This window comes from Aquarana catesbeiana, linkage group LG03 (genome assembly GCF_042186555.1).
Source record: "Aquarana catesbeiana isolate 2022-GZ linkage group LG03, ASM4218655v1, whole genome shotgun sequence".
Taxonomy (NCBI): domain Eukaryota; kingdom Metazoa; phylum Chordata; class Amphibia; order Anura; family Ranidae; genus Aquarana; species Aquarana catesbeiana.
This window is the reverse complement of record NC_133326.1, coordinates 156,019,052-156,037,568: the sequence shown is the minus strand read 5'-3', so window position 1 is coordinate 156,037,568 and position 18,517 is coordinate 156,019,052. Positions and strand designations below refer to the sequence as shown.

The 18,517-nt window shown below is 40.6% G+C and overlaps 1 protein-coding gene across 1 annotated transcript in view; it reads right to left on the bottom strand.

Annotated features, from left to right (window-relative positions):
- Positions 1 to 3,540: 3,540 nt before the first annotated feature.
- The window catches only part of TAF3 (TATA-box binding protein associated factor 3), a 173,914-nt gene continuing 158,937 nt past the window's right edge, over positions 3,541 to 18,517 (bottom strand). Inside the window, exons 6-7 of the mRNA XM_073619445.1 lie at positions 13,610 to 13,716; positions 3,541 to 4,483 (exon numbers count right to left, since the gene is read on the bottom strand). Coding sequence (XP_073475546.1) covers positions 4,372 to 4,483; positions 13,610 to 13,716 — 219 coding nt within the window. The 3' untranslated portion in view covers positions 3,541 to 4,371. The remainder of the gene's footprint in view (positions 4,484 to 13,609; positions 13,717 to 18,517) is intronic.

Here is an 18,517-nt window from a genome sequence, read left to right as displayed (position 1 = left end):
CTTGGGGAAAAAAAAAACACTCTTGAGCTGTATCAATGATCAGCCCCAAGTACTGCAATCTCCTTGCTGGATTTAAGAGGAGGCTTTCTCTAGGTTGAGAATCCAACCTAGGTATTCCAGGTAGCTAACTGCGGTGACCAAAGTTTGGATTAAGCGGGCTACCGAATTGATCTATGAAGAGCAGATCTAAATAGGCTAGTATTGTTATACCTTGAGTCATTACCCTGGCTAAAGAAGGAGCCAGGACCTTTGTAAACACTCGAGGTGGCGTAGCTAGACCGAAAGGCAGAGCTACAAACTGAAAATGAAGATTTTCTACATTGAAGCGTAAATTTCTGGTGAGCGGGGAAAAAACGGCACATGGAAAAAAAAAAGAATCCTTGATGTCGATTGACGCCAGAAGTTCTCCCTCTTGTAGGACGGAGACTACCGATTGGATTGACTCCATGCGAAAAAAACGGATATTCAAACCCGGTTTAGAACTTTGAGATCTAAAATGGGTCTGAGATCCCCGTACGGTTTTGGAACCATAAAAATGATTTGAAAACCCTAATCCTTGCTCTACCAAGGGGGACCACCAATATCACTCTTTTAGACAAGAGATGATCCAAAGCTAGAAAGAGACTTCTTTTCACTGGATCTCTGGGATCGTCTTGATCTGAGATAACGAGGAGACAGGAACTCTGACAATGTTCCTGTCAGACCCTTGAAAACTGTAGAAGCCTCCCCCCCCCCCCACTCGAGCGTACGAGGGCGTCCTTTCATAAGGCTTTAGTATTTTGTTTTGTGGGTTAGTATCCCCCATGTCCTCTTTTGACCCTGGGACTGACCCTGAGGTTTAACTCTTGAATCCTGACGGTGGAGGCCGTCGTGACTGCCTGGAGGCAGATGCCCCTGAAACTAGAGAAGCACATTTAAAAAAAAAAAAAAAAATACTTAAACTTCTTAACCAAAAAAAAGGGAACTTTTGCCATTAGAAATTCTTTGGATATACTTATCCAGATTGTCTCCAAATAACCATTCACCATAAAAAGGGAAACTGGCCAAGAGCTTTTTGCATGGTGCGTCAGCTGACCATCTTTCTACCATGAGATTCTATGCACATGCACCAGCCTTAGCATGAGCCGTGAGGCATGGAGAATAGAATCTTTCATAGCGTCAGCTGTAAAACAGAACGCTTCTGGATATGCTGGCCAAACCCTGGGCCTGCTGATCAAGAATAACCGAGTACCTCTATAAACTGGTCCTTTAAGGACTGAGATACTCTGAAGGCCAGCGCAGGTTTGAATGACTGAACCTGCGAGCGAAATATAGTTTTTTTTTTTTTTTTAAAAAGGAACTCCAACATCTTATCTGTTGGACCCTTTAGCATATGAGTATTGTCTACTGGACAAGTCAGGTTTTTGTTTACAGAGGATATAGCAGCGTTAATTGCTGGAACTCCCCATAAAACCCTTCCCCCACAGAATAAAGTATTGAGAACTTTTTCAGAGGTAAAAAACTGTTTATCTGGGTGCTCTCACTCAAAATACATAAGCCTTCTTAGCCATGAATGGATAGAAAAAGCATGAACAGATTGGGGGGGCTTTTAGTGAACCCAAAGCAGAAGTGGGCTCATCGACTGACTGCGTTACTGGCAGTAAACATGTGGAGCGGACCAATTCAGTGAGCGACTGTAAACAACCTTTCCTGCGAGCTTGATACTTCGCATCAGGTTCTTCGGAAGAGGAGACATCAGCCTTTTCCTGGTCCTAGAGACAAATTCGCCATCTCTCGCTCCTTGTTCCTCAGTATGAGGGTCCTGAGCAATGGACGGGGACCTGTTACGCTTAGTCCCACTCTGGGATGCGATTAAAGCATCAAACTTTTACTTCAAGCTTAAAACGGTTAAAGAAAAAACCTCCTTAGTAATATACACAGAGCCTGCAGTGTTTAAGAGCAGCTGCAACACTTGCCCCTTCTGACAGCTCACCATGACCAGCCATACTCTCAGGGGAGGATGCCATCTTACTGGGATAGATCTAGGCTTCCGTATGACTAAGTCTTTCTAGAGCCCTTTATTGAGGTGTTTTTACCCCCCTTCTGCCATAGCTCGATGCACAAAGCAGAGGTACTACCAGAAGGAATGCATATACTGCTTGAGCTATAGTTCAGCACAGTTGCTGCTATTAATGCCCAGGCTGATGCAGCAGTAAAAATGTGTCAAAGGAAATGCCTGCGTCACCAAATCTCTTAACGCCACCTTTTGCTCTTGTGTCCCTCCACAGCCTGCAGCAACACAAAAGGTGATTTTAAAACCTTGCCTCCTCATGTTGGGCATCGGAGGACGCCGACAAGCCCCGCCCCCTGCGTTGCCTACAGCCTATGGGAAGGAGCAGCATGGCGCGGAGGGGTCTGTAAGCCACCGAGCGGCGCGCTGATCGCGCTACTTTTCTTCTCTCTTTTTTTTTTTTTTAAAAGAAAAACTTAGAGCGCTTCTGCCCCCATGAAGAGGGGGAGACTGTCAGCACAGGGGGGGATAGGTGGGGAGAAGAACCCCCCCAAGCTTACCGGAGGTCCTGCTGTCTGCCTGAAGGAAGAAGCATCTCAGCTCCCCGACACAGCATGTTCTCTCAGCGTGAGGCGGTAAGTGCTCAATACAGCCCCCAGTGGTGACACATAGGCAAGACAACATTTATTGATCTTAAAGGAGACATTCATAAGAAAATTCAAAAAAATTTCTTAGAAAACTCCACTTATCTTTGCCGCCGCAGGGTTTTCTGTGGTAAACCAACAGACCCAATCTTCACCCTTCACGGTGGGTTCCGTTAAACCTTCAGGAGCTGGGGATCCTCAGGAAACCCACAATCCTGGACCTGTAACAGTACCTCTGCCAGTAAAACTTTATGGCTTTACTACCAAAAAGTACTGTATCCCGGGGTCCAGCTCTCTAAAAAGAGAAGCATTTACAGGCAAAACCTCGTTTCTTCAGATACGAGGCCCGGGCACCACTCAATTTGGCCAAAAGAGACATTTTGAATGGATCCAGTCAGCATGGCTATCCCCAGCAAGGATTGCTCCAGAGGAGCTCAGCACAGCACATCTTTACTCCATGACCAACACCTTAGACACTGGTGAAAAAACTTAGGTACTCCCACCAGTGGGAGGGGTTATATAGGGAGTGCACTTTTTAATTCAGGGCGTGCCAGTGTCCATCACCTGAAGGTCGCCTATAACCCACATAGTAACTATGGCTCTGTGTTCCGTGATGTACGATAAGAAAAAAGATTTCCAACAGAAGTCGAACAAACGATCAGTTTCTGTAGAACAGGGACAAGCTGCAAACTGATCAAAAATTTCCATCCATCTAATGCCAGTTTAGGTCTTCTGCTGTTTTATATTAATGCAATGTTATGCTGTAATTAAGACAACGCAAAGAGACTGCATAAATGTTCTTATTCTGCCGTTCCACCCTTTCCTTAGATTGAATCATGCTAATGTAAAGTTATTCAACCATTTCTGGAACAGATACAGTTTACACAGTCAAGATTACTGCACAGATTACATTTTAAACACACTTTAATATATACAAAACATACTTTCTGAAGAAAGAGAACAAATGTGTTGCTGCTTTAAGCTGCTTTGTAAAATGGCTGTCACAACAGCACAAAAAGGACTGTACACAGAATTTACACTTCTCTTGCGGAGGGCCGATCCAGCGCAGTCAAGGGCACCGAACCAACATATGTCAAGTACAACACGAGATGCTTGGAAAGATGGTTAAAAAAAATAAATAAAATAATACCAAAACAACTCTAAAATATATTACAATCATGGAACAGCTAGAAAAAATGGAGAATAGAAACATTTCTTTAAAAATATATATATATATATATATTTCACAAAGCCGGAGGTCATTTATTTATCTTAGCAAAAAAAAAAAAAAGGGGGGGAAAATGGTGTAAATAAAGAAATGACGTACTTGACATATACATAGCTATAGAACCGCGTCTGATTACGGAGCAGCAGAAGTGTCAAAAGCAAAATGGTTGCAGTCCAGTCTTTTTAAAATCATTCACTACATTTTACAGCTTGTACGGATTTATCAAATAGATTATAAGTTTAATTTGTGAAGACAAAAATACGTCTATTATACAAGAAAAGAGCACTGCCAAATCTATATAGGAGGCGGCTTTATTTGGGCCAGTTCCTTGTGACGGGGTTTTCCTCAGATACGCTACGCCTTGGTTCTTTATCTGCTAGACAGAAGTCAGCCTGGGGCCTAAAGTCTTGTCTATCCAAAGCAGTCCACAGAACGGAATACATAGCTAAGCCACAAGTCTCTCCTAAGAGAAGCACAGGGATGGATATGAAGAGAAGGGTTAGGTCTTATTAGTGAGCTTTGTGCTTCCGTTTTTTGTGCTTTTTGTCCTTCTTCTTGCTGTCACATTTGGTACAAAACCACTGATCAACTTCTGGTTCTGCAGTTAATCCAACGCAAGGCCTAAAAAGAGAAAAATACAGGACATAAAAAGATAAGCGTATAAAGCAATATTTAATGCATTCAATGAGCAGCAGACACACACAGCATATAGATTATATTTATCAACTGTCCTTTTAAAACTCATTGGCTCCTAATAAAATCAAGCAAGTTGGCAAATATAGGTGTCCTTTTATGAAAGTGCGGTAAAATACCGCTTTTCAGTTCTCAGGCATTCTCAGAGGAGATCGCTCTCCTCTGAGTGCCTGTTTATGAAAGTGTGTAGATCGCTTCTCATGTTGAGTTGAGGAGCGATCTACAAACGCCGGGAACTTCTGAGAACGGCTCCTCTCACTGTAATCTCGCGTGATATAGCGGGATTACAGTATGAGGAACCATAAAATACAAAGTGTAACACAAATCAGCACACATTATTCCCCAACATATTAATAAAATAATAAAGTTAAATTCCCCCTACACAATATACATTAACGTAGTTATAAAAAAAACATTGTTTTTATCAATATTTAAAGATCATACATGTCCCTATTTAAATGTGAATGGTGTATAGTAAATGAATGTAATGCACATATGTAATGCAGCTATACACCATTCATATAAATGCAAAATACATTTATAATCATTAAAAAAATAATTTTAATAAAGTATACAAGTATAAATATTTATTAATAAATTAAAATAAAATATATTTCATAATTGATAAACATAAAAATTGATAAACTGGTGCAATGCGAGAACACTGCGAGAACACTGCGGGTTCCCGCATCGCACCGACTCACATGTCAGTTCACACTGCCATATGCGAATCGCTGGGGAGTGTCAATACATTGTTAAGGACACCCCCAGTTCAGCTTGCATATCGCACTGCGAACTGACAGTCCGGACATGCGATCCGATTCTGGTCCGAACAGAAAAAAGGGTCCTGTGCGTGTTTGCACCGAATGCGGTGCGATATCAGCCATACTACCTGTACAGCTGATATCGCAACGCACAGACATCGCATGTAATGTGAATGGCAGTGTGCTGCGAATTACATGCGATGCCTGTGCGATGTCCGGCATCGCACAAGTGTGAACTGGGCCTAAAAGTTAACACCCCCAAATCAGTTCGCATATCGCAGTGTGATCTGCAAACTCGGACAGTAATCGAATCGCATGGGTGTGAACACCCATGCGATCCGATTCTGCTGTGGACCAAAAAAAAGGTCCTGTAAGAGTTTTGTCCGAGTGCAATGCAAATTTAGCAATACTATCTGTATGGCTGAAATCGCATTGCACAGAGATCGGATGTGATTTTGCACTGCAGTGTGGTGCGAATCACATCCGATCTCGGACACCGCAGCAGTGGGAACTGGCCCTAAATCATATTGCATTTGCACCAAAATGGTACAGGACCCTTTATTTGGTCCGTACTGGAATCGGATCGCATGGGTGTGAACACCCATGCGATCCGATTCCTGCACCATTACATAGTTCGCACTGCGATCTGTGAAATGATCTGGGGGTGTCATTAACTTTACATTGACACCCGCAGTGGTGCGCAGATGTCAATGTAGGTGCGATGTGAAAACCCACTTAGGAATCACGCTGGTTCACGCATCGCACAAGTGTGAACCCAGCCAGAGACGTGAACATCTAAAAAAAAAAATATATACATATATCTATATATATACATATATCTATATATATCTATATATATATCTATATCTATATATCTATATCTATATATATATCTATATATATATATATCTATATATCTATATATCTATATATCTATATATCTATCTCTATCTCTATCTCTATATCTATATCTCTATATCTCTCTATCTCTCTATCTCTATCTCTATCTCTATCTATATCTATATCTATCTATATATATAATAGATGTATCTATATATAGATATATCTATAGATAGATATAGTCTATATATATCAATAAATATCTATCTATCTATCTATCCACACACACACATATATATATATATATATATATATATATATATACACACACACTATAAATTTCACCAGTTTCAGGCTTCTCACTCTGATTCTCCACTTCTGAAATGGTGAATCAGAAAGTGAGAATTCTGTCACAGATCTCCAGTGAGGTGCTGAGATCGCACCTTCATAAACTGGCCGTTTCTGTGAAGTCAGTTACAAATTCTCACTGTGCTGAGATAATCAGCGGAGAACGTGTTCTCCACTGATTATCTCAGTTTCATAAACTGGTTATGAGCTGAGATCAGCGGTGAGACTCGGGATCGCTGCTGATCTCAGTTTCATAAAAGGACACCATAGCTTCTTACCATTTCCTCTCGCCTTTCTAACCTTATTACTAGAATTAACCACTTCCAATCTGGGCCAATTCTGGCATTCCTCTCCTACATGTAAAAATTTTTTTTTTTTTGCTAGAAAACAACTTAGAATCCCCAAACATTATATATATATATTTTTTTTTTTTTAGCAGAGACCCTAGAGAATAAAACAGTGAATGTTACATATTTTTATGTCACACGATATTTGTGCAGCGGTTTTTCAAATTTTTTTGTAAGAAATACACTATAATGAATTTTACTGCACAAAAAAACAATACCCAATTGTTTGGTATTTATTGGCCAAAACATAATCTTTTATATTTTACCAAACATATCATGCTCCAAAATTGTGTTCGCCCATGGCACAACACCAAATTACAAAGTCTAGGAATCTCCATAGGCAACACTGTGAAAGCCTTTACAGTTATCAGTTTAGAGATACACAGGAGGTTTGGTGCTAAAATTATTGCTATCGCGCCAACGTTTGGGGTGATGCCTCACATGTGTGGTGCGATTGCCGTTTATGCATGCCCCTCACATTTTTTTTTTATACTCTCCTAGTTGTCCTTGTAGGGCCTTTCAAACCTTTCAAAGCAGAGTTCCACTGGTTTTTGTGTTAATTAAAAGAAGTCAACAGCTACAAAAAGTGTAGCTGCTGACTTTTAAGAAACACACACTCACCTGTCCCACGGTCCACCAATGCGGCCACCTGAACCCTTGGCTCTCCCCAGCGCTGGCATCACAAGTGTGGGCATCAGGCTGTGACAACTTGTGGCTGCACAGGTGGGTGCACACTGCACCTCCTCAATGGCTGGGCAATCTTCTGGGACCTGTGACGTGTTCCAGAAGACTGTGGGAAAGGAGAGGGAAAGGAGAAGATCTGCTTCAGTTGCCTAGGCGGACTGAGCAGAAGTGGGAGCTGGGTGCCTGTCAGAACTAGGTACCCACTCAACCCCCCCCCCCCCCCCCAAAAATGACATGCCAAATGTGGCATGTAAGGGACTGAGGAGTGCTTAAAGTGGAACGTCCCCTTTTTTGGATGTAAAAACTGAGATCTGTCATACTGTAACTAAGTATGTAACCCATATTTTGTTGGTATATCAAGTTTTTAACTGTTCTTTAAATTTTTTTTGTACGTTATTTAAAATGTGAAAATCAATAAAAAGGATTATGAATATATATGCATACGGGACCTGTGTGCACATTTGCATGGGGGAACAGAGGTTCTTTTAATTTTTAAATATTTTTTTCTTTACAATTTTTTTTTTAACACTATACCTTTAACTTTTTTTTTATCAACTTTCCCTTTACATCTCTTGTAATAGCATGGGCCGTGAGAGGTCCTCTTTATGGAGTGAGATCTGGGGCCTATTAGACCCAAAACCTCTCCTCTGGCCTCCAATGCAGCCGATCAGACTCAGATCAATCTGATCAGCTGCTTCCCTAACTGGCAAAGGCCAGGTAAATAAACAACCGAAACAGGAAGCGACAAAAACCACGTCACTTCCTATTTCTGACGCCACACAGTGGGAGGACCAACAACCGTTCCTTTCACTGTGTGTCCAGACCTGGATGCCACCGGTCGCATCCTTACCGGACTCTCTGATTGCACAGTAAAGTAAAGGGGGTCCCATCCGCCGCCTGTAAAAGTAATCCAGTGGCTCATTAGCCACTCGGATTACGTTTATGTTGTGCAGAATCGCCAGCCCTAAAAGACAATATCTTGATCCTTAATGCAGGGATGACCGAGATATCACCCTTCCCGTCCAAGGACATTTATAATCGTTTGGCAGACGGGAAGTGGTTAACAAATGTTCCTCAGTTAAGATGTTTGCAAGCACATAACATTAAAAATCATTCAAAACGGCTGCTTACATTTTTTCTTGCTGAAAGATCTTAGTTCATTTTCCCATTCTATGTAATGTTAAAGAGGGGCTGGGGAGTTATGTTCACCATAATTAAGTGAGAAGTTTACTGTTTTTTTTGGGTGGAACATGTAACCTGTTCCTGCTCCTGTAGCCGCTCCCTATGACAGTGGGCCGAGGATCTTCTCCCCATACCCGCTGTCACCATTTAAAAAGAGTGGGGCTCCTCCCATACGGCCACATCATACATTCACAGAGTTCTGTGAATGAATGAACTACAAGTACTGACAGCCTCTGTGGCTGACTGCTTGTACCTCTCAATGAACTACAAAAGTGTGCTGTTAAGCGCTCTAGATGGTTAATTGATTCTTCCTGTCATTCAGTAACAGCCTGCCCATACGAGATACGAGCAGACAGCTTACACTGGCAATCTGCAGGAGCCCTGCATTGCACTTACGATCTGCTGATCATGGGTGCAATGCTTTCCAGGCTCCTTCAAAAAATATTAGTACATTTACTTTTTTTTTACCTGCTCTTTAAAGGAATTCAGATGCGGGGAGGCGAGGTGGGGTTTATGATAATGTGACAGCCGTGATCGCCTGTCACATGATCAGAAAGCTCCTGATCACAAAAAGCGATTGGGTGCTTTTCGATTATGTGACCGCTGTAACAGCCAATCACAGCGGTCACATGATCATAAACCCACTTCCCAGCATCTGAATTCCCTTAAAGGCTTTCCTTTAGCTGCCGGTAACTGCTGTGTCTGTAAAATGGTACGCAAATATGCGGCCTCTCTGCGCCAAGGCCCACTCGCCGAGAGGCCAGATATTTGCATACCGTCAGTGCCTAGGAGTTACTCCTGCCTGTACTGTGCTGGCAGATCTCATTATCAGCTATAAACTAGATTTGAACACGGACTGGTCCAACAAAGGCCTTAAAGACATAGAAGCTGGACTTCTGATTAATAAGGAGAAAATAAGTCTGTCCCCACTGAAAAACTGTTTAGAGTAGCTTGCAGTCTATTGCTTGAGGCCTGCTTCAAATAATTAGAAAGATAATAAACATTTTTAAAATTATTTACAAGCATGCAGTTTGAACGAGCGCACATAACACAGTGGGGTTTTCTCAAATTTGACCGCAAAAGTCAAAATAAAGGTCATACTAGGCAGGGGAGGGGGGAGCCTTCTTTCATTGGTTTTCCAACTAAACAGTACAGCTGTGCAACTGCTGGATCACTTTCTGTGACCCCCGTGGGGCTTTAAACACAGTCATTTTTGCTTATGGGTCCTTCTACGGTCTCTTTAGCTCTAAAATGCAGCCGGGCACTTCTACTTCATCAGGTACAATGCAGGACCAACAGCCACATCATTCGGATCGAACAAGGCCACTGGTCCATTATAATAGGTGATGGTGTTCGCAAGAGGGGCTGTAATAAGAACAGTGAGAACCCAGGAAGAAGAGTGGCTTGGAGAATCTGGTGGTCACCAATAAACAGGTAGGGATGAAAAGCCCATCCAAATAAGCAATATTTTCTTAAAAGAGATGTTTATATATATATATATTCATACTTACCTATGTGGATGGAGCATCAGACCGAAGCTGCAGCTGTCCCCCGCCGCCTCTTCGATGAGAACCGAGCCACCGAACACCCCGAGCAGAGAGATGCTGCTTGTCAGTCAGCGTCTCTCCTCTCTACTCCTCCACGCTCATTGGAGTGCTGAGCTATGGAGGAGGCGGGGAGAGGCCGTCTCAGCGGCTCACTGAGACTGCCATCAGTCAAGGCAGCAGGCAGATCCAGACTTCGGAAGTCGGGATGACGCTCTACCTCGACTGAACTTGGTGACGTTAGCAGAGAGCAGACATCAGACCGCGCTCCGCTGAAAACAGGTCACAGGAGTGCAAAACGAATTGCACTCCTGTGACCCAGACGAGAAGCCCAGCCTAAAAAGCTCAGGCTGGACTTCTCCTTTAATTAGCTGGAGGGGGAGAGACAATTCTAATTATATATTCACTGCCCAGTGTTAGGCTTTAATGAATCATGAGAAAGATAAGGGAGAAATCTCTTGTAGAAATGTTGCTGGTTATAAAACAGAAGCCTTATTGAGCTTGCACATCATGCCCTTAATGTCATTAGGCCCTATCCAATTAAAGAGTGCAAATAACAGTATAACAGTAATGATATGCAAAATGCAGAAGCCCAGGGCAACCCAAAGTACTAAAGATACATTTATACAGATTACTAAAACAAAGCTGTAGTGACTGTTTTTCGTCTTTATAAATATAAAGGAGCGTTTCAGTGACAAGACACGCTGTGAAAGTGTCCCAATGGCAGAAGTATGAACCATCACTGAATGTAAAATAGATTGGGATATATTAGGATCAACTCATACAAAAAAGTTTTCAAAGGAAATTAAAATTAAAAACTAGATATTAAAGATCTCCTCTTCTTGGTAAGGTACACACCTATCACATACTAAAGATGATCTATGATATAGATGCTTTCACATGCCAAAGATTAGGCACTGTGCTAGATGGAATGAAAGCATTTAATGTGTTCCTCGCACAGGGTCATTGAAATGTAAAACAATCACATATCATACCTTCCCAGCAGCCCGCTTCTGCCGCAGGCGCTTCAGGGCTCCCCTGGGCCCTGCAAGTATTCACGTACCTCTGGTTATGTGAATACCTGCTCCCCCTACCACTTACTGTGGTTCCTCCTGCCAGCTCAGACATCACTACAGGACATGCCATCTGTTGAGAGGTACCACAGTAAGAGGCGGGGTAAACAAATATTTGACCCAGCCAAACAATTGAGTACCTGCAGAAAACGGTGAGCCGTGAAGTGGTGGCCTTCCAAGAAATGGGCTCCCAAAAGGGTAAGTATATGCAATTTTCTACTTACAGGTATGATTTACATACAAGTGACTCTGTGCTGCCAGGATCATTTTAATGATCTTTAAAAAATTATATTAAATGCAACTTTTTTTTTAATAAACATTTTATACTTACTCGCTCTGTGCATTGGTTTTACACAGAGCAGCCCCAATCCTCCTCTTCTCAGGGCACCCAAGCAGGCTTGCTCTCGAGCCACTGCTCTGCGTGTCCATTCACACACACAGCCCTGGCTCAGCCTCATTCCCTCTCTCTCCTCATTGGCTCACTGGCTGGCACTGACAGCAGCTAACAAGGAGGGAGAGTCCACAGTGAGCCAAGGCTCTCGTGCACATCGCTGGAACGCGATGGGGCTTAGGTAAGTATTAGAGGGGGCTGCTGCAGATAGGTAGTTTTTTTCACCCTTTCATGCATAGAATTAGGGAGGGTGGGGGGTAGCTGTACAGAGAAGGTTTTTTACCGTCATGCCCTGGATAAGGGTAAAAAACCTTGAGCCTTTAATACCACTTTTAGGCTAGCCTCAGACATAACACTGTACTCAGACATTTAAACAATCTATTTTTAGGATCCTTTCACACTATACTGCACAAAAAAAATAAATCACAGCGACACTGAAAATGCATGTGCATTGACAGGCATTTAACATGCATTTTCAAGTACACCGTTTCATCATATTGCATTTTTTTGCAGGTTGACAAATATTTTCAGGTCATCTGCCATGAATTGACAGCTCCCTGGAAGGGTCAAAATACAATTTATAGGTTTCATATCTTTACTTTCAGTTGTGTTGCGTGTACATGCGCTCATGTGCGCTGCTTTGCTTTAACCCCGTCCTGCCCGGTATTCCTTCCGTTAATAGAGTCTGTATGCCCGGTGGGTGGGAAGGTTCGGCGGTCATGTACCCACTGTGATTTGCTGTAGCTCGACCTGCCCACTTCTGATCAGTAGTGGGGAGCAGCAGCTGTTTCTGACAGTTCAGTGTCTGTGCTGGGAGCATGCAGTGGGCGCACTCTCAGCACAGAAACATCGGCAGCACAGTGACGCATATGTGCAACGTGTGGGAATTAAAGCTCATGCTTTTGCCACCACGTGTGTTATCCGGGCAGTAACAGGTTAAATGCAGACTGGTCATGTATTAAGGTAATGCACATGTACATAACATTATGGTAAGAACGAGTTACATAGTTACAAAAAAAAAAAAAAAAAAAGACTGCTCCATAAACAAACATATGTGTTAGCATCAGATCATTTCAAAACAATGCTTCCAGACAAAGCCGTGCATCAGTAATGCGTATGATCTTTCAACTATGTTGAGATCGAAAAAGTGACAATTTTCAGCCCTACAGATGTTTTTTTTCAATGATGTTGGTCTATGCAAGATCTTTGTTATGATCAAAAAGAGGTTTAAAAAAAATGCACTTTTTTTATAAAGCTGTCTAAAGCCTATGAGTAGCTTAATATAAAAACTATTTTTTTTTTTTATAAATAATTCTGATCTAAATGCAGGAGTAACAGCCTGTTAAAAATCGCACACAAAGCAAAGCACCTCTGTACTAAACACAATACTAAATTTAAAAGCAATAGTGCTGATCTCTGGTCAATCTCAGCAAGTGTGAAGTTTCCCGTCAATCAGTATTACCTCGTTTATGCACCGTACAGATAAACAAAGCCTCTTAGCTTTCTTGCCATTATCAGTAAATATAAAAGGTGCAAAACATGCTCTATGTTTTTAAATGGAATGTTATGAACAAGAGCCATTCAAGCATTGCGCAATTTAACAACCCTTAACTTGGAAGACAATTTCTACGTACATAAACCTGTCTATGTATTGTTCTAAACAAACAATAGCTAATACCTGAATTTAAAGAATGTACATAGTAATTTTTTATGTAAAATATTAAACATAGCAAGCACAAGGTCAGCCAAATGGCAGTGATTTTGCACAACTAAACTTTCTAAATGTTTTTAAGGTCAGGAAATGTGTGGCTTGTAAGACCAAGGCATGCCATATTTAATGCAATTTTACTTCAGTAACCATATCAGCTATCAATATCTTACCAGTGGTACCAATCGTCACATCCATCACAGCCAATCATTGGACTACCATCATCTGCTTTATTGCATCCTGGACAGATCCAGATCTGATTGCCCCATTCATCTCGGATCTACAAATAGAAAAATATGCTGTAAAGGCCTACATGGAACAACCCAACATAAAACACACTGGACACTAGAAAATAATACCACAAATTGTGGACTTTTTTTTTACATAAAAAAATAATGCATGTCATCAGACCAGGGCTTGAAGGCAGATTACATTAACTTTTGGAAGGGAAAGACCCTGACACGTGCAATAAACTATTATCTGCATTTACTTACTGCAGAATGCAGCATTTAAACTTTTGCCCAAATCCGATTATACACATGCACAAAAAAAAAAAAAAAGAAAGGAAGGAGGATCAAAAAGGAACCCATACCATTTACTGCAACTGTCAGTGAAAAGCACTAGTAAAAACATCACAATCTCTTACAGCTAAAGCAAACTATACAAATTAAGAGTGTAAACATCTGTTTTCATTTATTTGAGGTATTTATATAGAGCTGACAATGTACGCAGTGCTTTACATACATTGTACATTCACATCAGTCCCTGCCCTGTGGGAAGAAACCAAAGTACCCAGGGGACACCCACATAAGCACAGGAATAAGCAAGCTCCATGCAGGCAGCCTTGCGGTTAAGATTTCTTCTTTACAGCGCTAGAGTCATAGGTTTAAATCTTAACTGTGCTGCCCCGTTCAAAAATTGTATACAATGAGGGCAGGAGGCGGAGCCTAGCGGAGCAGACATGCATTGTTAGAGCTCCACACCGCTGAGGAGAGAAGAGAAGGACAAAGGCTGCAGGCTGCAGGCTCAAAAGGTATCCATTTGAACCTTTTTGCCCCAGGGAACAAACTGTGAAAGTTTGGGCAGGAAATATGGTACTGGGAGGAAGCCGTGGCAGAAATAAAAATCACCTCACAGAGAGCTCACAGACACTCACTGCAGCTGAAGCAGCTCCAGTCACCTCACAAGATACAGCATCAGGGCGCTCTCACAGACAGAAAATGTCACAGCAAGACTCTCCATTTGAGTCAGATACAGAACAAATCCTTTCACAAACTTCTCCACAAGCCTCCTCAGTATCCCCAGTAATATTATTACAATTTGAAAAGATGCTTCATAAGGCTTTAAAACAAACCTCAGACCAAATAACAAACAGCCTAACCAAAGAAATAAGAGAGCTGGGAAACCGCACCGCTGCCTTAGAAATAAAAATGGATGAAATTGAAATTACAACCCAAGAAAATATAACAGAATTGGAACAATTAAAAAAAGAGAATTTAATACTTCAAACTAAACTCGAAGATTACGAAAATAGAGCCAGACGTTCAAACTTGCGCATAAGGGGAATACCTGAAACTGTGACAGACCTGCAATCTACTATTACTGCTCTATTACAAGAACTAAAGCCAGATATCCCTATTGAACGTTTAGAACTGGACAGAGTACACAGAGCCCTCACAGCCAAAAAGAAAGATGGACCCCCACGTGATATAATCACAAAATTTCATTATTACAGAACGAAAGAACAAATACTAATTGCTGCAAGAGAAAAAAAGGAACTTAATTTTCAAGGACACAATTATCAAATTTTTGCTGACCTATCCCAACTTACTATTACTAAAAGACGATCCATGAAACCCCAACTAATGGAACTGCAATGCCACAACATTATGTATCAATGGGGCTTCCCATTTTCAGTCAGATTTAACTACCAAGGTACAATTTACAGAAGCAGATCAGCAGATGAACTACAACAAACCCTTTTAAAATTAAATCTGACAGAACCAACAAGCAGCAACACTCCCACACGCAGAAGAATGGCATCATCTTCACCTTCAGGCAGCACCCAGAAAATTTCAGAACAAAATGGGAATCATCATTCTCACAAAAGAGGCCGTTATGCCACATCATCCATGGACCAAGAAGATTCAATGGACTGACATCCTAATTCCTGATATCTCTTCATTTATTATACTAAGAGATGGTTCTCTATAAAAAACCTATATTTATAACTGAATGTAACTGCATTCTGATAGTCACACACTGTGTGGGATCATGTTACATTCCAGTTATATTTCTTATTACTTCTGATTCATATAGCCTTAGAATATATAAGTGAAATAAGGAAATTCTTGTTCAGTTATATATTATCAGGTAATAACAATAGATTTATTACTTTTTAGGACAAATATGTTCAATAATCCAGAAGTAATGGAAGCTTTTTCTTTCTTTTCTTAAAACAAATATATTATTACCTAACTAGTTCCTAGAATTATGTTTTTGTTTATTCTAATCTGAAGCAATACAACCTCAATTTTATGAGTTAACATATCTAAACAGTTACATATGAATAAAATATGTAATTGTTTACTCTAAAAGGGTTAAAATCCCCAAATAATTCAAACTATCTTCATCAATACCAAAGTTATTAACAGTACCTTTCTAACTGAATTATTTAGCCTAGGGCAAGACTAACCATATACAACCACCCTGGAATAAATAATTTCAACAAAAACTATATTCTGCACTCCAATTAATGAAACATCATTTTGATGTCTTTTGACATAGCACTTCTCTCCTGTAAGCGGAAGATCCGTGTACCCCCATTAGCCCTCCTCATTCTCCCAACCATATTATGTGGGAGTGTGACGAAGGCACTTATTCCCCTGAGAGAGATATTTATTCTCTTTCACGGGTAAATTGTGATTACTTGCAAAAAATAATTTATACAGTGTATCATCTAATCTCATATGTTTTTTGTTTACTCTTTACTCCAGAATTCACTGGTTTCTTTTCTATCTATTCATCTCTTCAGTCCACACAGGTTGATCTGCGCAGTCAGCTCTGCATAACAAAAAGTAAGTCAAAACTATTTGATCTATTGCCATGGCACCACTGAATATACTTTCCCTGAATGTTCAGGGAATAAATGTCCCTCAAAAAAGGACCAAAGCCTTCCGTACTTTCCATAACAAGAAGGCTCACATAGTATGCCTCCAAGAAACACACTTCACCAAAGATTCTACTCCAAAATATATTTCTCCTTTTTATCAACAAATTTACACGGCTTCTGCCTGTACCAAGCAAAGGGGAACTCTAATTGCATTTCACCGATCCACACCATTCACCTTATCATCAGAAATTAAAGACCCAGAAGGTAGATACCTGATACTCATGGGTTATATAATGGATACAGCAATCACGGTGATTTCCTACTACGCCCCTAACAAACAACCTACACCATTCCTCTCACATATATTACAAGTGATTAATACACACAAAATAGGAACAGTGATAATGTGTGGGGATTCGAACCAAGTCCTCCTCCCATTTCTAGATAAATCACCTTTTACACCATCCAAAATAACCTCTAGATTACCTTTTTCTCAACTTCTTTCCAAATACAATCTGGTAGATTCATGGAGAGAAAGTAACCCAATGAAAAAGAAATTCACTTATTTCTCGCACCCTCATCAAACCTTCACCAGAATAGATCATATTTTTCTAACAATAGGAATGATACCAGAAATTATTGCATCAGATATAATTCCGATTCCGTGGTCTGACCATAATGCAGTATACACTACTATAGCCTCAACCATACCAAAAGCGCATGACCCAACGTGGTACTTACCGGACATAATGCTCAAACACCCACTACATCAGATGGCCATTGAACAAGCTTTAAAGGAATACATATCAATTAATAATACAACAGACATCTCCCCAATAACACTGTGGGAAGCTCATAAGCCTGTCTTGCGTGGTACAATACAAAGACAAATGGCACTATTTAAACGGGAACGCAAAAATCTAGCAAAAAAACTAGAACTCAATTTTAATGCAGCCTACATATCATTTCAAAATAATCCATCTCAGAGTACAAAATCTCATCTGGAAAAATCTAGATTGGAATACGATCTATTTCTCACTGAGTCAGTTGATAAATCCCTCAAACGCTCCAAACACAATTTCTACATGAATACAAACAAACCAGGTACATATTTGGCTCGGGCATTAAATTCAACTAACAAATCTTTCAAACCAATACGTTTGAAATTATCAAAAAATGTTTACACTTGTAATCCAGTTAAAATAGTCCATAAATTTCACTCACATCTCGCAACTTTATACAAGACAAACAATGAATTTAATCCTACAGAGGCTGAATCCTTCTTCTCAAAAATAACCTTACCTGAGTTATCTCAGAATCAAAAAAGCAGTTTGGATGAGCCTATAACTATAGATGAAGTTGCTAACGCCATAAAAGACCTAAAACTTAACAAAAGACCAGGCCCAGACGGCTACTCGGCTTTATACTATAAAACATTCTCAGAAATACTCTCTCCCATTCTCACTGAAACTTTTAACAAGCTTCTAGATGGACATTCTTTTCGGCAAGAAACACTAATGGCAATTGTTTGTATGATCCCAAAACCCCTTTCTGATGATACTTCCTGTGTGAATTATCGGCCTATCTCTCTGTTAAACCTCGATATTAAATTATTAGCAAAAATAATAGCAAAACGCCTCAATAGCATTATAGGAAAATTAATACATAGAGATCAAGTAGGCTTCATGCCAAATAGACAGGCAGGCGATAATATACGCAGGGCAGTGTTATTGGCACATATTGCTAAAAAACGAAAAATCCCTTTATGTTTTCTATCTCTCGATATTAAGAGGGCATTTGACACAGTATCCTGGCAATATATGCAATATTCATTACAAAAATGGGGTTTTGGACCCCACTTTTTAACATGGATCAAAGCATTATATAATAAACCCAAAGCCTATATAAAATATGCTGGATACAAATCTGAAGCCTTTAATATCGAAAGAGGTACCCGACAGGGTTGCCC